A 20,525-nucleotide genomic window follows, 5' to 3' on the forward strand; every position below is an offset into this window, starting at 1 on the left:
TCTCTTTTCTTCCACAAAGACAGGACCTCCTCATTAAAGAAAAACACACTTAACATACGATCTTACCAGCTATTGGACATGATTTTGTTATTTCTAACAAAGGTTTATGGACTGTTATTAACAATATGTCTTTGTAAAATTCATTCAAAATGTATCACTCCAAGTCTTGAATGGTAAATGAACTGGTTCTTATAAAGCACTTTTCTACTCTTCTGAGCATTCAAAGTGATTTACACAACTTGTGCATTCACCCAAGCAGATTTTTCTAAGTGTGTTCTAAGTAACATTCACACACAATCGATGGATGCACTGGAGAGCAATTTATGGTTAGTATCTTGGATTTTTGGTATGCAGACTAGGAGAAGCCAGTAATCAAACCAACAAACTTCAAATCAGTAGATGACCTGCTCTACCACCTGAGCTACAGCCACCCTTGAGCACTGGTAACTATATAAACTCAAAGCTGTAATGGCAACACTTGCAAAGTTAATTTTCCCATACTCTAACTATGTTCCCGAATGCTTTTTCCCATTCAGTTTCTACTGAGGAAAAAATATTTATTTATTTAGTTATTCCCAAAATTTACCATGTAATCACTGCATTCATTTTGAATTTTGGTGCCTCCCACTTAACACTAGGAGTCCCAGGCTTCTACCGTTCTACCTTTAAAAGCCGGAGAGCAGTCAAATGCTGGAAGTGGAAGATATGTATATTAGGTTGTTACCTAGGAATTCTGGAGGGAGGGGAGTGGGGGTGTGTCAGTTAAGGTTACAACTAGTCAACCAAAATCCTGGATATTCACATTGAATGAGTTGAACATGAATATCAACATGTAAATAAATAAGATTTGCCCTTCATACACGTGTCCATGACTGATTACTCTGTCATGGAAAGGATCTTCTATGGAAAAAGAAGGCATAACTATTACTTTGATGAATCCTTTATGTTAGCAGTTGTCAATCCTACCTGTAATTCTGGATTTTCTAAGGTGACATCCTCAACTTTAGCAGTCTGCACAGGGGAACTCGGGGCCATAGAGGAAGCAACCTATATAAATATTGTGTACAAGAAATACAAAAAATGTTATGCAAAATATTGGTCTTTATATATGAAAGATAAATTTGCGCAACATTTTATACCATCTTTGAAGATCTCTTGAAAGGAAATGGCTTGCGGAGTACTGTTACATATCTCCCCTTCTTTTTTTGGCGACGTTCCTTCCATTTTTCTTCGTCCACTCGAAATTTCTGAACCAAAAATATGAGTCATTGAACATTGTTTAGGAATTACAAGTGAAATGCTGTGACAACATTTTCCTTAATTTACAATACACCAAAACACACAAAAATGTCCAGTAAGACACACAGGTGCAACCAAGCTATAACATCACAACGTGGGGCACCTCAATATGCCACCACATCAAGAAGACTTTTTTTTAATGTTCCATTTTGAAACGGCAAAGCATTGATGGACATCAGCCAGTCATTTTGCAAACCTTTCTTTGAAGCATTCTTTTTGAGTCTTCGTACTCCTTCAGTAGCGCTGTGTGACTGATTTGATACTGGACAACAAAGTCATCCAGCCTGGTGAGCCTTCCCGAATGTAGACGGATATGTTTCAGATCCCACTGGCTCTTCTCCATTATCCCCTGCGTTTTATTATTCTCAGTAATATTCTGAAAAATCAAATTAAGAAATCATTAAATGTGATTTTTTTTTAAAGATACACATTGTTGTTGTGTGCAATGTTGTATGATCTGCAATACAGATGACTCCTCTGGACCCGCCGTTTCTCAATCACACCACACAAATATGTATATATACTAAAAATCATGTGTCTTACTTGTCTCTTGATCTTTCTTAAGGCATTGTATTTGTTGTGGTACTGCTCATACATTTTCCCAGTGCCATGTCTTCCAAGGTCACCTTTGGATTTTGAAGATTAGAATAATATTGATGTGTGTAATTTCATTTTATAAACTAATTACTTGTCTACTTTAAAATGGCTTACCTAACATTATTGCAGACCATAATCCAGAAAAAGGAAGAAGATATTTGCTGATGTGCTCCATGAGCCCCTTGCTGTAGTAAGGGTTTGCCTCACCATCCATCTCCAATGATGTGTTGGAAATGAGCTTCTTAAAATGTCTCCCAAAGAGGTTGTTTCCCTTGACTCCCTAGCCAAAAGACAAAACAGAATAATTATGTGATTTGAACATTGTGTGCACTCGTCTTTCATATCTATAATCTAAAAACCCAACATTATGTTGTATAAAACATTTAAAATTACTTGTGACTTGTGATTATTATAGAATAGAATAGAATAGAATAGAATTCAACTTTATTGTCATTGCACATGCACAGGTACAGGGCAACGAAATGCAGTTTGCATCCATCCAGAAGTGCTTTAGTGATATAGATATATTACAATATATATTAGCAATAATATAGATATGTGAGTATATTACAGAAATGGGTCTATTATGGTATGTTATAATGTACACGGTATGAAGTATGTTGTGAATATTCTATAACTATAAGTATGTACAGGCTGTAGTGAGTACGAGCTATGTACAGACTATGAACAGGATATAAATATGAAAAACTATACAGAATATGAAATAAATAACTTTACAGAATCTGGGATATACAGCTATACAGAAATGGGAACTATGCAAGTTGTAAACAGTTGTAGGATTAAAAATTATCGAATGTACAGAATGATTATTTACACAGAGCTATACAGTAGTGCAGTTAAGATAAGTGAGGGTGTAGACAGTTTCTACAGAGGCTATATAAAGTGCTAGTGGTTGTGAGTGGTGGTTCAGTCCATGTTATTATTGTGTTTGAGGGTACAGTTATTATGCTATTCCAAAGTATTTAAAAAGATATATAAGAGGCAAAAGTTTAGCCTTTAGTTTTAATAAAAATTGACTTCAGTTTACCTTCAGGTCCTCATCAGCTTTTGAGTTTCTGTCATTGCCATCAACATCAACATTGGCTTTCTGCATCAACAACTGAAGGTTGTGAAAATGTTTTTCGACATTCTCACCACTACACGGACTCCCAAAAACAACTGCAGCACTTTGAACCATGTCAGTGAGGTCTTTTAAGGAAGTTGCAGTAGTGAAGACTCCAAAAGTGTGCATTGCAAGATGGTAGTTCTTTGGTGCACTGCAGTTAAAGAAAAAATTGTCTTTAAGTGTTTCCAAAACAGTAATAATGTTTTCCCAAATTGAAAAATGAAATGCCATGTCACATGTCACAATAAAAAACAAACAAGTGAATACCATATTAAAAGGACTACACTTTAGAGATGGCACGATACCACTTTTTTATGTCCGATACCGATACCGATATCATAAATTTGGATATCTGCCGATACCGATATGATTCCGATATAGTGTTTTTTAATCAACAAAACTGTTTTTTTTTTAAATATCTTGCTGCATTTTGTATAAGTTCATACTCAAGTTTAAAACAACAACTACACTAAAGCTATTCTGTTATACCTGTATGCAAAAAAAAATATTTCATAGTTCAGCAATACTGATCAATCTAATAAACTTAAACCTACACCATCCTCCCTATTCTGGTATTTTAAAGAGTACTTAGCATAAATATTAAGCAGCCTAACTAATAGGGTTCCAACTCCCAGCAACAACAAAAATAAATAAATAAAAAATAAGGAACCACCCCTCACGCGCCACCTCATGATGCTTAATCGACGTAACCAACCTTAATTTGATGCAGTGTGAAAAAAAAATGCACAGAAATCAATTATTTTTCAAGAAATATTAAATAGATTCAACATCTTTCTTCAACAAAATTGCAGACTGCACAGATGGTACCTTCCCAAAGGAAAAAAAAGTACTATAGCTTACTAGGGTATATATATTAGACTTAATAGTTACTATATACAGTAATGGACTTCTATTTATTTTGCATCAAATTAAAACTTTGGGTGTCAGATAATTATTTATTAAAAGCTAGACATTTTAAATGAGAATAAGAAAGAAAAGTATGTCTTTGTGCCCCCTTTTCCCTGTTAATGCCCTATCGGCCCCCCTGGCTAAACTTTGCTAGATCCGCCCCTGCACAGTTACCAGCGTCAGCTACGTAGAAAAAGATCCTCGAGTAGAAAGTAATAATAAATAAATTCTAACAACAGCTGATCAAGCTTAAACGTGCTGCTGTTGTTCAGCCGCTGGTTTCCTCTTTCTGGTGCAAAGTGGGCCAAAAGCAAACTAGAGACACGGACTCGCGACAGAAAAGCCGATCAGCTGATCGTTAAGCAGTTTCATGATTGAAGTAGCAGCAAGAAGAGGCAGTCGCTCCATATATCGTTTGTTAAGCTTAATGTAGGAATGCTTTACAAACATTCAGAGATGGACTTACACACTTGCTTTACTTCTCTCGGGATAACTTTGTCGGAGATGAAATGCCGGGTTGCTAGCGAAGCTCCAAATGCTATCCAGACCACCGACAGGTCCCGCATGCCACAGCCGCTCTATCACGTGATGCATACTGCTCCGACGTGCTAACGTTCTGAGGTGAGTTACGGGGTGTTGCAAGTTTTGTGAGGTGCTTTCGTGATATTTAATGGATCGGATTACATTTTTTATTTTTCTCCGATATCCGGTCCAGTAATTTAGGTCAGTATCGGACCGATACCGATACGTAATATCGGATCGGTCCATCTCTACTACACTTACTACTTTTTACAGATCTCCTTGGCATTCTTCATAACATGACTAAGGCATCTGTGAAGAATTGGAACCTCGAAGTCTTCCTTGTTTCCTTTCCCCGAAGCGATGTTATAATAATGATTTATTGTGTCAGAGAGATTTTTTTTGCAAAAGCTAAACAGATAGCTTGCATTAGGACCATAGATCCATCACACATAAGCATTAAAGGTGAACGCATGGCTTTGCGCCCAAAGGCCCTTGCAACATCAGTCAGAAATGCTTCCAAAAAACATGTAACTGAGGCAGTGGTATGGTCACATGTTAAATATGTAGCCACTGGTAGGGGAGAGGATGTTTTCCGTGGATTTCTTACTACAAGTTCGTAAACATAGAAAGGAGGCGAACCCTTTCTTTTTTTCATGATACTTCCTGTAGCATCCAAATACACGATGTCCTCCCGACAGCGGCTCTGGAAAATCTCAATACTCCTGGAAGACCATAAAAAAACACCTTTTGGATGTAACATTACTTTCTGCAATACATCCTCTGGGTTGTTCTTCTTGTTTGCCACCATTAACTGGAGACTCATAATCTCATTATGATGAAGACGACTTTTCTTTCTGATTTCCAAGGCTATGTTTCTCAACACTTGAGGAGTTGGAACTTCATCTCTACACCCCGATTGCACAACATCATCATCCATTTTGCTCATTTTTTCCAGATACATGGCTCTAGGTAATTGTTTTTCCAATTCATGGCCAATTTTATCTCTCTTATGAGCTCTTACAGGTCTTCTTCTTAGTTCATAGTGGTTGTGCACACACTCGAAACCTTGAAAATTGACTTTTGCCTTTAGATCTTCTTCATTATCTACAGTGACAGTGACAGTGACTGGACAATCCTCAAAACTGCAGTAACCCAGACACCAGAAGAAAGGGCCCTTTCTTACTGAGTCCAAAGCCTTGACTCTGTGCCTTTTGAAGGCAAAGGAACAATATGGAAACACTGTCCGTATTCCGTCTGAAATCAGATTTGTCCACTGTAGTCCCTTGTATCCTCTTTGGGATCTCTTATTTTTTATATTAGTCCATTCTTTCCTTTTCAGGAAAAAAAAATTTGTTGCAAGTGGGACCCTGATTCTTATGAATCCATCATCAGATGAGTTGCTGTTAGGCTAAAAAAGAGGAAAAATTTATTTTGTGAGAAAACATTTTGTCCATGTTACATAACTACCGTAATATCAGTAAATATACCTGAAATACTTGTGTATTTTAAGTATATTAACAACCAGTGTTTCTAATGTCAGAATATATAGCAAAAATTCATGTTGAGAAGTGTCATGAAATATAAATTTCATTCTATGTTACAACATTTGATAAAATTCTTTATTTAATTGTATATTGTGTTTTTAAAAATATTTTTTATGTAACATAAAGTGGTCATTTAAACAATGATCCTAGCGCCAATCATAACTTATGTGAAAGCATTTTTAATGACTGACCTGCTCAGGAGACAGCTGTCCATCCTCCTGCAAGGAGATGTCCGGTGACAGAGAAGCGGCAGCTGATAGTTCTTCTGGTTGCTATTACATGAGTTGAGAGGTGTAACTTTAGTGTAATTACATGGAAGTGTTAAGGAGAAATTATGATAGTACAGACAGACTGACCTGCGCAGGAGACAGCTGTCCATCTTCCTGCGAGGAGATGTCCGGTGACAGAGAAGCGGCAGCTGATAGTTCTTCCTGTTGAAAATGACATTACCCGTAACAATATTAATTTTAGGGATAATTTCAACAGTAACACATTGACTAAAATTTGGTATACCAACATATTTGATATCAAACACATAGAATTTTATTTATGGAACCTGCTCTGGTGGCTTTTGTCCATTATCTGAATCCCCTTTGACTGGTATAGACAAGTTCTGTAGAGAACAGGCATACATTTTTAATAAATTTGATTTTAACTAAATAATTTAATACAATATATTTTTTTAAAAATAAGTGAAAAGAACTAACCTGACGAAATGCATCACAAATTCTGTAGCGGTTATTTTGATTATTCTGAATACCAAGTGTCAGGCAAACTTGACCCCAGGGGCCTTCTTTATGAAGTGCATGGTCCTCCAGTTGGATGCCATGTTTTTTCAGCTGTTCCACAGTTTCAATAATTTCATTGATTGTAATCGTTTTATTTTTGTTCTAAAACAGAAGATATAGCATTTTCAGTTTTATTTTTCATGGAAAATGTATATGAAAGAAAAGAAGAAAAAAATACATACCCCAAATAAGCAGAAGCGGTAGACTCTAAGTGTAAAAAAGAAATCATTACATTGTCATTTATATCATTGAAATCATAACATTTTATAAAGAATATGTATAATATTCTCAATGAATTGAGAACAATTTTAAATCGGTGCCACTAATTACAAAACTATCAACTTTGTTTCTATTCAAGTACTATTTGAACATGTTTTTGTGAAATGCAATGCCCCTGAAGAAAATGTGCAGCACTTGATGTTAAAAAGCCATTGCCTGTTAGCAACAGATGTGCCTGTTATAGAACACGTGTTAATTAATTTCTGCCGTATGCTACAACTTTGCCTGAGTCCTGTGCGCAAATCTTTTTTTGTTTTTGCTCATAGCGAAGCCTGTTATCGAAAAAATATGGTGAAATAAATGTAATTTTAAGTGTTACACATAAGAAAAAAGACATTTTTACAATCAGAAATAAACTAGCTAATATCTTAGGCTAGGCTACAAGTAGGGATGGGTATCGTTTAGGTTTTATCCGATACCGGTGCCAAATCGGTACTTTTGAAACGGTGCCGGTGCTCAAACGGTGCTCAAACCGGTGCTTAAAGAATGGAGAACATAAAATTGGTCCAAAAACCACTCATGTTCAGCTGTTTTTTTGTAAAAAGATAACAATGTTAGCCTTTTCTACAGCTATGGGGCATATATGGTATCACTCCTGGCTGGAAGCAGTGCTTAAACAATGGAAAAAACACAAACTTTGTCCAAAAACCTCTCATGTTTAGCTGTTTTCCACTTTTTCTTTGGTCATTTTAGCCTTTTTGGCCAGGGTGAAGGGAGTATCTGCCATCAAACAAGAAGACAGCCGCATGTAGCTATGATGATGTTTGCTAGTTCACCTTACGTGCATTAATTTAATAACGTGGTTAGCCTACTCAAAGTAAATTACACAGGAACAACATTAAGCTACTCACGCAGAGAAGAACGGCTGCTGCTGCATCATCATCCTCATCATTTCTGCTACACTGGCAGGGCTAGGATCCAGGACTCTACTCTTTGGGTTTTTGGGGATGTTGCTAAATCCGGGTCCGATAACAGGCACCACACCCGCAGTAGATGCGCTCGGTGTGAGGTCTCGCAGCAAGCTATCAAATACGGCGCATTTCTCGGCTTTTAAAAAAAACGCTATGCGTCGCCAGGTGTTTCATCAGATTCGAGGTGTTACCTCCTTTGACAGTATCACAGTATCAGCTTAAAGCACTTGTTGCAGGCTGCTGAGTTTGCATATTTTGCTGTGAAGTACAGCCAGATTTTTGACCGCTTCGTCTTGGGCATTTTTAATCTGTAGCTCTGCTCTAAAAGAACGTACGTACCTGGACCCGCCTACTATCCTCAGAAACATAAAATGATTGGCTAGAAGTGTATCACAGCTCAGGAAAAAAAAGCACCGAAATAAAGCACTGAAATGTGCGCTGCTTTTCGGTCTGGTTACTACCGTTTATGACACCGGTACCCATCCCTAGCTACAAGACTTGATTACTCAATTACATGTAATTGGAGATGAACTACTTTGTTAGCAAATTTTAAAAGTTAATATTTAAAGTTTATACTTAAAAAACGAACTCACCCCTTCTCCTTCTTCTGCATTTTTTCTGCACAAGACTTTTATGTTCAAAATGACATGTTTTCACCTCTAGCTTTTGGAATGTCGACAGAGTCAGACACTCAAAGCTCGCATGTCCAGTAATGGGCGGTATAGGCTCTCCAACAGATTTTGTTTTTTTCAAGTGGACCATTATGGCTTTGCAATATTGCTCCACTTGATTAAAATTTTAAAATATCTCTATTTATTCAATCATTTTATTGTAAAATTTAAATTTGCAGTTATTATCAAAGGAATACACATAAGTGGTTGATAGGAAATATTAAGACTTAGACAAGAGACGTTCAAAAGATGGGGAAAAACAGAGGGGATGTGGCACAGTGACACAAGACAGTAAATTCCATTGGATTACCTACTGGAAGAAAAAAACAGAAAAGAAAACAAGCAAAAATATAACACAATATACGACAGCAAGTATCACATCCACAACCTAGATAAGTATAAGTAACAGTAGAGAATAAATATTGGTGTCAGCACGGCCCCTGCCAAGAAACATTACCATCTACATGTATTTAAAATTGAGACGTGGGCACCGGCAACTTAGGAGAGGTTGAATACACAGACCATCCCTTGGACGCCATTCAGCATGCCCAGCACAAGTGATGTTGATGTATAGATTGTGGAATAAAATTGAGGTACAGGTGGTCGGAAGGGGACACAGCAGGAATGTCTCACACCCACCTCAGTGAAACAACTGTACGCCAAAGCCCTGCATGTGTGGCGGTGTGATGGAGTGGGGATGAGGAGGGGAGGGAAGTGAAGGCAAAGTACTCTCTCGTGGGGCCAGGTCCCCCGCTGACCCAAGTAGGCACCCCTGGAAGCCACAAAGGCCCATCCGGACGGGGGCCTACATTAGCACCACCACCAAGCCCCACGGAGCCTTGGGTGGTGGGCGCACATCGTAACCCACCACAGAGGAAAATACATCCACCCAAACATTCAATAATCTCTCTGACTGCATAAGACGAAAGACACCACAGCTGAGTTTATTGTCCACCTCTGTACTAATTTTAAAGTTAACTATTGTCTTTTTTTTGTGGGTTTTAAATGTGGTGAATACTTGACAAACAAAGTAAAAAGAAAAAACCAAAAAGACAATTATAAATTAAAGGGCCTTGGAGATGTCATTCAAACTAACACCATTGCACATCAAAACATAAATGTGAGTAACAGAAAGAATAAAAAAACATTTCAGAATAATTCTAAGGTGGAATTACCCTGTGGAAACAGGAACTTTCCATTTTAGAGCATTTTGAAATCACTAAAAGTTAGGTCAATTATGGACAATTTGAAAGGGCTTTTATTTTTGAAAGCAAAATCAGAATTACTTGATATTGATATGGTATCACTGTGGGGTTGTATACTGTTGATCTAAAGTGGAATTACCCTGTGGAAACAAGAAATTTTCATTTTAGAGCATTTTGAATCGTTAGAAGATTAAGTCAAATATCGGCAATTTCAAAGGGCCATTACTATGAAAAGCAAAATCAGACTGACTTGATATTGATATGGTATCACTGTGAAAAAGACTGCGGTTGGAAAGTGTTGATACAAAGTTCAAATAGTATTTGGAAATACGACTTTTGCTTTTCAGAGCATTATGAAGTCATTGAAAGAGTAGTTCAAAAATGAAGATTCACAGGGCTTTTACTTTGAAATCCAAACTAAGATGGCCTTGATAGTGACAGGGCACAATTAGGGTACAAGGCTGTGTCATATAGATCGTTCATTAGAGTTTGTAAAATAAAATAAAAAAGCCTAAATTATATGTTATTATGTTCTTAACATATCTGTTAATTGTTAATTAGATGCATTTTTTTTCTTTTTCTGCCCATTCTGTTGGTTTTTGTTTTTTTGCCCTTCTCCCCCGTCCCTCTTCTCAGCTGTTTCTCTTTCCCTCTTTCTTTCTCCCCTTCTTTCCCCCAGTCAAGTCTGTCCCGTATTCAGCAAGTGAAAATAAAATAAACAATAAAAGGTGAATCAAATGGACCATTACGGCAAGGCTGGGATGGTCAATTTGGTAAAGTAAATCCGTTGGGCATCTTTCTTTGCCTTTAGACAGTAATTCTGATGGCAAAAGAGCCAAACGGGACAGGCAAAAAAAAACCAAAAAAAAGTCCAGTCACACCTCCAACACTTAACACCCACAACTACTACTTGGCTCTATATTAGGAGCCACTGACTCACCTGCCAAACACCACCTTTTACAGCACCTACTGTTTATAATGCTGCTCCTCTCTGTCCTTTCCACAACACCTACCTGCATGGTTTTGCTGAGAATACCAAGCCACAAGGTGACATTCACATGATTTAATTAGGAAAGAAACTAGCATACATTCAAGCGGATCCCAAGAGTGAGTTACTTAAAAGACAGTAAATGCACAACTTCCTCAAAGCACTTCAAATATGTGTGAAATTGAAGCCAAAAAATTCCCAGCTAACTTTCCAGGAAGTCCTCCATGCCCGTGCTTTGAATTGGTTTCTTTTTAGATAGATTGCAAACAGTTTGACATGTTGACGTATGTAAAGTGCAGTAAAAATAGAAAGAAAAGAAAGTAGAAAAAAGAAAAAAAAACAAAAAAAAACATATCTGTTAATTCACTCGAAGTTGGCTTTTATTTTGAAATCCGGTTTCCACATCCATTCCCGTAATACTTTGAATACACAGGGAACGTAAAACAAACTGGAGGCTGGCTTGACTGCAAGTCTCGAATTGGAGGCTGGCTTGACACCAGTGCTGCACTGACTGTGGGACTTTAATGTGTTAAAAGCAGGTTGAAGACGCCTCAGAAACATTTGAAGATTAAAATTTAGCATTATGGCTGCTGGTGGTTTGTAAAGCCTCTACTCAGCTGTATTTTTGTTACTAATTTATGTTTGTTGTTGTTTAACACAGATTTCAGAAGAGCAAATATGCTTAATAGTTTAACTAGATTTCAATTGTCAGTGTGGGACTGCTGAGTCACCTGAAGAACTCATTTCATTCATTCTCCACATGATGTTCATATACAGAAATGTTTCACAGGAACTGATTTCTCCCAAAGGGTGAACTAGTGTGATTCCATAGATTACCTCTGTATGAATGTACTTCTTAAATGAAGGCAAGTGTTTGTCCTTTTCTGTTCCTCAGGTACAGTACGTGATATCTTGATATCAGGCAGTCAACACTGGGGGAAGACAAGAAGCAGACGTACTTCCAAGAAGGAGCTGCAGTGAGGTCAGAGGTCAGAATTTAACAGCTCAGGTTTATATTTTAGAGGTTATAAAAAATCAAAATGTATTTATAAAGAAACCTTTAAATAATAGTCATAATTATGCTTATTATAAGAAATATCAAACATTTAAGTGGATTTTCTGTTACACATATTGTGTTAGCCCTGCAATAAACTGGCAGCCTGTCTTTGTCCTGTATCAGCTGGGATAGGCTTCATCCTCCCGCAACCCTGAATTGGATACATTGTATTCCAATTATGTAATCTGATCATTTACAAACTGAAGGTATCTAATCAAAATGTAAGTAATAATTATAAAATGGGAAAGCAGAAATAAGTGTGACATGAATGTAAATGTGTGAGCTGACAGAGAGGACAGCTACATGCAGTCTGAAAAACCTCCTGTTAAAGGAGGAACCAGTTAGAAGCTGTTTTCAAAGTAGCTGAGCAGATTTCATCTCAAGTAAGCGATTAAGTGTTTGTTCGTTTGTTCTGCCACTTAAAGAGCATTTAAGGACGTCTTTCGAGTGTCCAGTTGAATTAATTCTACTGGCTCTCATGGTCATTTGTTATTATAGACATATTTTTCATGTTCATCCAGCTATTTAGTAAATTCTATCTATTTAGTAATATCCGTCAGCTATAAAATGTAATATAAATATAAAAATATCTAAATATCTCCTGTCCTTTATGTTTTAATGATGTAAGTCTGTTATCGTGTTACATTAGCATTCCTCACATATCAATGAGATGCTGTACAGTACAATCCTACTGACACAGCAGAGGGATAACGACGGCTATTCAACATCGTTACACGACACATTCGAGCTGCATGATGCAGACAAAGTGACTAAATCATCTTTTTTGTGGTTTATTGTCTTCAAACCAGCAGACAAAGCTGATGGCAGAAGATGTCAGAGAAGAACTTCAGGCCGTGGACTGAAAAGGTATTTTTTTCTTGTTATCAAAAGACATTTGGAGTGGCAGCTTCTACAAGTGGTTGTGCTAAAGTAAAGCTTACAGTCTAAGAAATCTCAGTGTTGATGTTCAGCACAAAGAGAAAAGAGCCACCAAAAAGCTGTCAGCCACAGATGTGCTAGAAGAGTTAGAAACTCTACTTATGGAGAAACTTTCTAAGTCTAACAGGGGACAGGTACTCCTGCCCAAATAACATGATATAACCCCACATACAGCCCAGCCATAAAGTGAACCAAGCCATTTAGTTAAAGACAGCATGGGACCAAATGCATGTAACCAGCCTGCACCAACCTGGCATTTCTTCCTCCTGAATTAAATGAATGAATGGATGAAAGTTAAATGACTACAAACCTAAAGCCACTAGTTCCCACACTGGAGCTCCCTGACACTGTGTGTTAACCGTATTTATCTTGAATCAACAGTTGTAACAGGCTAAGATACGTGAGACACTGCATTGAATTTGTTCCTGTCTTAATGATTTCAGCTGACTGGTTTCAGCTCAGATGTTCTGCTTTTTCCTTTCAGTAGATCAAAGCAGCTCGTGCTCCTTCTGCTTCCAATTTAGAAGAAGAAGAAGAAGGCGAAGGCTTCAGCGAAGTGGCGTTCATGGTCTCAGTGAACAGTCACGGTCACACACTGCATGTGGTTTTAAAAGCAACATGTCTGTTCAGTACAACGATATGTAATATTAGTGCAGCTACGGTTTGTTCTTGAACATCAGTTCTGTTTTCTACTTTGATCACTTAGACCAAAAAAGTGTTGTTTTCAGATTCTTTCTTTTACATCTATAAAGCACCTGTTCATTTTTTTTATTACAATTAGTTTCACATAAATGTTAGTGTTTCCTTTATGATCTTTTAATGCTTACACTACACTGTACATGTCTACATTAGAGACATTTCTGTTTCCTGTTTCTGTTGACTCAGAGTTGTGAAATGTTCTTTTATTTAATGCACAATATGAAGTTCATAATTTTCTTACAAATAAAACTCTAATGACAAACATGAACAGCTGTGCTTATTTCTGAGACATGAGTTTTTGAATGTGTTTAGACAGTGTGCATCTGTCTGCTGAAACTGTGATGATGAACCTGAGGTGATGGTCAACAGAAGGCAAATATACATCAATATAAAACAATATTGAAGTAATGTCTTTACCCCCTGCAGAGTGTGGACGCTGTGCACTCAATCACCTTATTCACTGTAGTAAACATGCACCGCTAGCTCAAGTGACTGACTGTCTCCATGGTTACATCGTATATTATTAGCTATGTAAACAGCTTCCATAGATACCGCCATAGCTCTCTGCAGCTGTAACACTTTCACACTTTGCAAATCATTTCATGTTTTTGATCGTTATGAAGACAGAATATGTTTTTAAGGTCATGCTAGGCGGTTGCTATGGTGGTTGCTGTGGACTTGGGTGGACCGCGTCCGATTCCTGTTATTAGCTGTCCGCCACAGGAAGGCTGCGTTCCATTTACAAGTAGTGACAGTCTGCCGCAACTCGAACTCAAACCCCGCTTTGTTCTTTAATTATAGGCCTTTTATAGCCGTTCATGACACGCACACACACATAAAGCACTTTGCCTCACCATGAGAATGCAACTTCACCTAACCTAACCTTAAAGTATCTGATATAGGATAGAAAAATGAAGCAACCAGAGATTTAATGATGAAGACTCTGGGTTCTGTAGTTCACGTTTAACAGTCCTGAATGACTCTTTGCATATGATTTATTGAAGAGCAGTTTAGAATGCACTTTACATTTAGACTGTTGCTGTTTCATTTTTTACATTGTTGCCGTGTTATGTCATGAATAAGGTTCACCTGCTGGGGGTTTGATGGATCAGCTGGACAATACAGTCAAAGACAGACTTCATTCATCATATGCAAGAATCCTAGTTGGATTTTTGTTCCCTCAGGGCTCTATCCTGGCCATTTGTGGCCACTTTGCTTTTCGTTTTTCAACCATTTTTGTTCTGTTAATGCCAGTGGAATGAAACTTCCCAAAGGTGTGTATTTTTGTCAGATTTTTTAATTTTCAACATCAGCTTCTTAATAATGTCAATAATATTCACTATACACTAAATAGTTCCTCTTGGTTCTATCGTGGCCATTTGTGGCCAATTGAAACCCATTATAACCACCTTTTTTGATTCCTTGTTACTGACAGTACTATATCATGCAATTTAGGTAAAATTGCTTTCATTCTAAAGTCAACACATGAAAATTGTAGTTTTTAATGTTTTTTACCAAATGACATCATTTACCCATTTTTGGCCAAGCAAGCAATTTCATGTAATATTCTGAGTTTCTAGTAGCAGCCTTTGATGGCCTACCACACTCCAATGGACCAAAATAATGAAACAATTTTAACATAGGTTTGATCTTAAGGATCTAATAGTTTGTGTTTATGCATGACATTGCAGTACAAACATGTATTTGCAAGATAGACTGGAATAAATTCAAACATTACATAGGCTGCAGTGAATTTCTGTGGATGCAGGATATTGAGCTTTGAGGTTCCCAGTCAAACTCAGCTTTGAAGCACATGCTAAAAGCACTTTTACTCTTGTATTTTTCATCAAAAGATACCATACCCAAAATATCAACTCTAGAAATAAAAACAAAAACAAAAAAAACCCCAATCACAGGACATTTTGCAGAGTTCAAACCTGCAGCTGCAGCTGGAGCGCAAACAACAACAAACACTGTTTGTTAACGTGTCCTGGAGTTTCTGCAGGTGCAGACAGAGCTACTGCTGTAAGTAAGCCTAACAGCTTCCAGATAATGTATTCTGTCAATATGGCAAGAAGGTCATCACTGCTTCAAGCACTGCCTATATGATCTGGTCAGAGAGCAAGGACAGCAGCAGTCATCTGTCCTTGAAGAAAATACATCTGCCCAAGATGAAGAAACCTGCTCTCCAGAAGATGAGGGGACAATCTTCAAAGAGGTTGGCTGCATCACCACTGATGAGTTCTAGCCAGTGCCCGAATCCTCTTCTTTGGGGGATAAGATAAGATAAGATAAGATAACCTTTATTAGTCCCACACGTGGGAAATTTGTTTTGTCACAGCAGGAAGTGGACAGTGCAAAAGTTATGACGCAAAAATTAGAATACAATAAGAATAAATACAGTACACAGCTGTACAGAATAGAATAAAATAATATACTATATACAGTAGAATAAAATAGAATAAAAATATACAATAAGATAAAAATAGAATACGAATGCTATATACAACTGAGTAAAAATACAACGATGCCAGAAAGGATTATTGCACTTAGTGTTATTGCACATGTGTGGATGTGTGTGTTTGTTCAGTTAAAGTCTTTGTTGTGGAGTCTGACAGCAGTGGGGAGGAAAGACCTGCGAAATCTCTCCGTCCCACACCGTGGGTGCCGCAGCCACTGAAGGAGCTGCTCAGTGCTGTCACAGTCTGCTGCATGGGGTGGGAGATATTGTCCATCAGGGATGACAGCTTAGCCGCCGTTCTCCTGTCACTCACCACCTCCACTGGGTCCAGAGGGCATCCTAGAACAGAGCAGGCCCTTCGGATCACCCTGTTCAGTCTCTTCCTGTCCCCAGCAGAGATGCTGCCGCCCCAGCAGACCACACCATAAAAGATAGCAGAAGCCACCACAGAGTCATAGAAGGTCTTCAGGAGTGGGCCCTCCACTCCAAACGACCTGAGTCTCCGCAGCAGGTACAACCTGCTCTGCCCTTTCCTGTAGAGGGCGTCTGGGGGAGGATTGGGGTTGGGGGGCATGGAGGTGGAGCCCCCCCCCCCAATGATTGGAGGGCTCCACTCACTCCACTCCAGACCACTGGAGGGCTCCACTCACACCCAGTTCTCAGGAAGTGTTGTTGCTGTGTTTTGGAGTGAAAGTGTTGAGTTCTGTGGTGATGAGCAATAAACGAGCAGTGTTTATCGACAGCTCTCGTGTCGTCTGTGTTTACTTCCACATTGGTGGCGCCGACTCCGCTCTGGATGCATCAGCAGCCGCCAGCCCTCTGCCTCCGGCTGCAGCTACGTTTGCTGTGGCGCTCGAGCTGTCGGACTTTTGGCTTCACGATCCCCCATCGTGGTTCGTGCACGTGGAGGCCCAGTTCGCCCTTCGTGGCATCTCGGCTGACGACACGAAATATCACCATGTGGTGGCTTCTCTCGACCCGCTAGCCACCCGTCGTGCGTTGACGCTCCTCCGGGATCCACCCACCCGAGAGAAGTACGCCGCCCCTAAAGAGCTGCTTCTTCGGCGCTATGCCCTCACCGACGCAGAGCGAGCCGAGAAGCTCCTCTCCCTCTCAGGCCTGGGTGGTGGTACGGCTCTCGAACTGATGGAGCACATGCTATCCTTTCTCGGACCGGACGACGGGGGATTCCTCTTCGCCCACATTTTCCTCAGACAGCTGCCGGCGGCCGTCTCGTTGGCGCAGTAGGCAGTGTGTCAGTCTCATAATCTGAAGGTGAGAGCCGGCCTCGCCAACTCTCCGCTTCTGTACGAAGGATTATCGCTCCCTTGCTGAGGACGCGGATCGTATTCTCTGGCTCAATATTGAGCTCTTTTATTTGGTCATTAAATTGCCTCACTGGCCACTAACACACCATGTGTGACATTGCTTTTGGCCATTCATCTCTTCCCCCCCCCCCCCCCCCCAAAAAAAAGAAAGAATAAATAAATAAATAAAGTAAAAATAAAGCATTGTGACAGTTACTGTTACTGACCTGCAATGATGATAAAAAACATATTAGGTTTCACCATTTATATGCTAAAACATGTGAACTTTATTACTATTTTTACTATAATAATACATAACCTGACTGGTATTCAAAGGGTATAATATCAGTATAATTTGAATTATATTTTGGTTTTTATGACTAGAAGCGGTGCTAATTTAAAAAATCAAGTCAATGAAAGTAGAAAAATGTTTTAATATATGAATTTTATAGCATTTTGTAAATGTAAACAGGGGGTGGCCATTTTTGGCCACGAACAAACTGAGAGGGATTTTTTTTTGTTTTTCTCTCACTGCACAAAAAAACAAAGATGCATAAAACTCATTGATACTTTTAATTATTGCTATGCATCTAACCTTCATCATGGTTAGAAAATAAATCAGTTTGCATGTATTATTTAGAAAAAAATGGGGATTTTATGCTTTTATCCCTATGTAAATCATTACAATTATGTGATTTAACTGGTATTTAAAGGGTTAAAATTATGAATTTGATTGAAATTTTGATTTTCATGAACAGCCCTGATGCTAATCTAAAAAATCATGTAAAAAAACTGGACATTTATAGCATTTTGTAAATGTAAACAAGGGGTGGCCACTTTTGGCCACGAACAGTCTGAAAGGGGTTTTTTATGTTTTTCTGCCACTGCAGAAAAAAACAATGTTGCATAAATGTCATTGATGGTGTTAATTATTACTATGCATCTAACCTTCATCGTAGTTAGCAAATAAATCAGATGGCATGTATTATTTAGAAAAAAAACTGGGATTTTATGATTTTCTCTATTTATGAGTTGTTATGATTATGTGTTCTAACTGGTATTTAAAGGGTTAAATTTCAGAATTTTAATGAAATTTTGATTTTGATGAACAGCCCTGATGCTAATCTAAAAAATCATGTAAAAAAAACTGGACATTTTTCTTAATATATAATAATTTTATAGCATTTTGTAAATGTAAACAAGGGGTGGCCACTTTTGGCCACGAACAAGCTGAAAGGGTTTTTTTATGTTTTTGCTCTCTCTGCACTAAAATAACAATGCATTATAATCAATGTTGATGTGAATCAATTACATGCCCCAGACTCTACTATTAATAATACAAGAAATTTCAGTAGCAATGCAATTATATAAAATTGTGAGATTTGAGGTTGTCGTCCAGCTGGTGCAGTGGACAAACAAACTGGTGTAAAAAGTAATAATTATTTTATATTTATGGAAAGAACTGAAGTTACTTAAAAGCTTTATGGAAAAAAAAATGGCAAAAAAACAAAAATAATAAAAAATTACAGACCTAATCTGTAGGTGGCCACTTGTGGCCATGAACAAGCTGAAAGGGTGGTGTTTTTGAACAAGGCCTGAGGGTTATGAAGACAGAATGTGTTTTTAAGGTCATGCTAGGCGGTTGCTATGGTGGTTGCTGTGGACTTGGGTGGACCGCGTCCGATTCCTGTTATTAGCTGTCCGCCACAGGAAGGCTGCGTTCCACTTACAAGTAGTGACAGTCTGCCGCAACTCGAACTCAAACCCCACTTTGTTCTTTAATTATAGGCCTTTTATAGCCGTTCATGACACGCACACACACACATAAAGCACTTTGCCTCACCATGAGAATGCAAGTTTACCTAACCTAACCTTAAAGTATCTGATATAGGATAGAAAAATGAAGCAACCAGAGATTTAATGATGAAGACTCTGGGTTCTGTAGTTCACGTTTTACAGTCCTGAATGACTCTTTGCATATGATTTATTGAAGAGGAGTTTAGAATGCACTTTACATTTAGACTGTTGCTGTTTCATTTTTTACATTGTTGCCGTGTTATGTCATGAATAAGGTTCACCTGCTGGGGGTTTGATGGATCAGCTGGACAATACAGTCAAAGACAGACTTCATTCATCATATGCAAGAATCCTAGTTGGATTTTTGTTGTCACTCATGTTTTTGAACCAAATATTGAAAACAATTCTGACAGACTGGATACCTGGTCAGGTGTACATTACCTTGTACTCAAGCATCCCAGGACAGAGCCCTGCCCCACCATGAGCCTGGGTGGATACGTGGTTATTAATATAAAAGGACCAATACTGAATATAAATATTTCATGAAAACTGAATTATAATACAAATTAGTAATAAGGGTTTCTCTGCGCCCTTATCTACCCCATACTCAAAGAGCTGCGGGCAGAGAGGGTGACAGGAGAGGATGGCACTGAAGAGAAGATGCTGGGTTTCTGGAGTCTCCTGGTCCTGTCAGTATTAGTAGGATGCATCTGCTGTCTTCTCGTGGATGCTCACCTACCTTGACTCCTTCCAGCCTGGTATGGATTTCCCAACACAGTGGCCCACATCAGAGACGTTTAATATTGATTACATATGTCTGAATTGCTAACCCTAACCCTAACCCTAGCTCAACAGACCACAATGCCCTGGACTGTCAGTATTATTACATGCTGTGAACATAAGTAGCTTTGATCACAGTTTATGTTGTAAAAGAGAAGGAATATTGGAAAAAAGATCAACATTGTGATATTATTTCTTCCAAACTGACCAGAAACATGCTTGTCAGACTCTCACAGCAAAGGATCAGACTCACTGTGCATGACGGCTCAGGCCAATGATGTCTGTTAGATTGTCAGTTGTTTAGTGCTTCTGTACAGTTAGGGTCACCGTCTCTATTTCAGAATAATTAATATGCGGAAAACACTAAAAGTTGATTGTCTTCCAATATTCTAGCATAATTAAAAAACTTTGACTTTGTAAGTACATATTATTAGTCCTAATGCCAGCATGATTCTTCATAACTCCTGCTTTGAAATACTGAACTTTGAAATTGACCTGATGAAAGATCATTTACAGTGGCACTCTGTCAGGATCATTCTGACTGTAAGATCACTGTATTAATCTGAATCCTTCTGAAATGTGCTGTGAATGAATGCTGATGCAACTCACTGTGGGAAAGCTGTTAATAAAAGGAATCTGTGACACA

General features: G+C 38.4%; 2 protein-coding genes and 1 long non-coding RNA gene across 3 annotated transcripts in view; 2 read left to right on the forward strand and 1 right to left on the reverse strand.

Moving 5' to 3' along the window:
* Positions 1–20,525, forward strand: part of LOC113016964 (NACHT, LRR and PYD domains-containing protein 12-like) — a 184,310-nt gene that overhangs the window by 49,145 nt on the left and 114,640 nt on the right. The window lies entirely within an intron of this gene.
* Positions 890–3,255, reverse strand: LOC113016968 (uncharacterized). Its single transcript, XM_026160220.1, has 5 exons — positions 2,945–3,255; positions 2,011–2,176; positions 1,843–1,925; positions 1,496–1,675; positions 890–1,247 (listed from the first exon to the last, which is right to left on the reverse strand). Exons 1-5 carry the CDS (start codon positions 3,251–3,253, stop codon positions 1,134–1,136), a joined length of 852 nt encoding a protein of 283 aa, XP_026016005.1. The 5' UTR covers positions 3,254–3,255; the 3' UTR covers positions 890–1,133.
* On the forward strand, positions 12,248–13,802 carry LOC113016970 (uncharacterized). The gene is made up of 3 exons (XR_003271340.1): positions 12,248–12,279; positions 12,706–12,763; positions 13,320–13,802. It is a non-coding gene; the product is annotated as an uncharacterized LOC113016970 (long non-coding RNA).

The sequence above is a fragment of the Astatotilapia calliptera genome, chromosome 23, assembly GCF_900246225.1.
Source record: "Astatotilapia calliptera chromosome 23, fAstCal1.2, whole genome shotgun sequence".
Classification (NCBI taxonomy): Eukaryota; Metazoa; Chordata; class Actinopteri; order Cichliformes; family Cichlidae; genus Astatotilapia; species Astatotilapia calliptera.

Bases quoted from the DNA above. Each gene is read 5' to 3' on its own strand.
- LOC113016968 (XM_026160220.1), bottom strand. From the start codon at position 3,253: ATGGCATTTCATTTTTCAATTTGGGAAAACATTATTACTGTTTTGGAA. The intron at 2,177-2,944 runs GTAAACTGAAGT...TCTTTTGGCTAG, and splicing joins AAGCTGATGAGGACCTGAAG to GGAGTCAAGGGAAACAACCT. The intron at 1,248-1,495 runs GTTTGCAAAATG...TTTTTGGTTCAG, and splicing joins AAAGAATGCTTCAAAGAAAG to AAATTTCGAGTGGACGAAGA.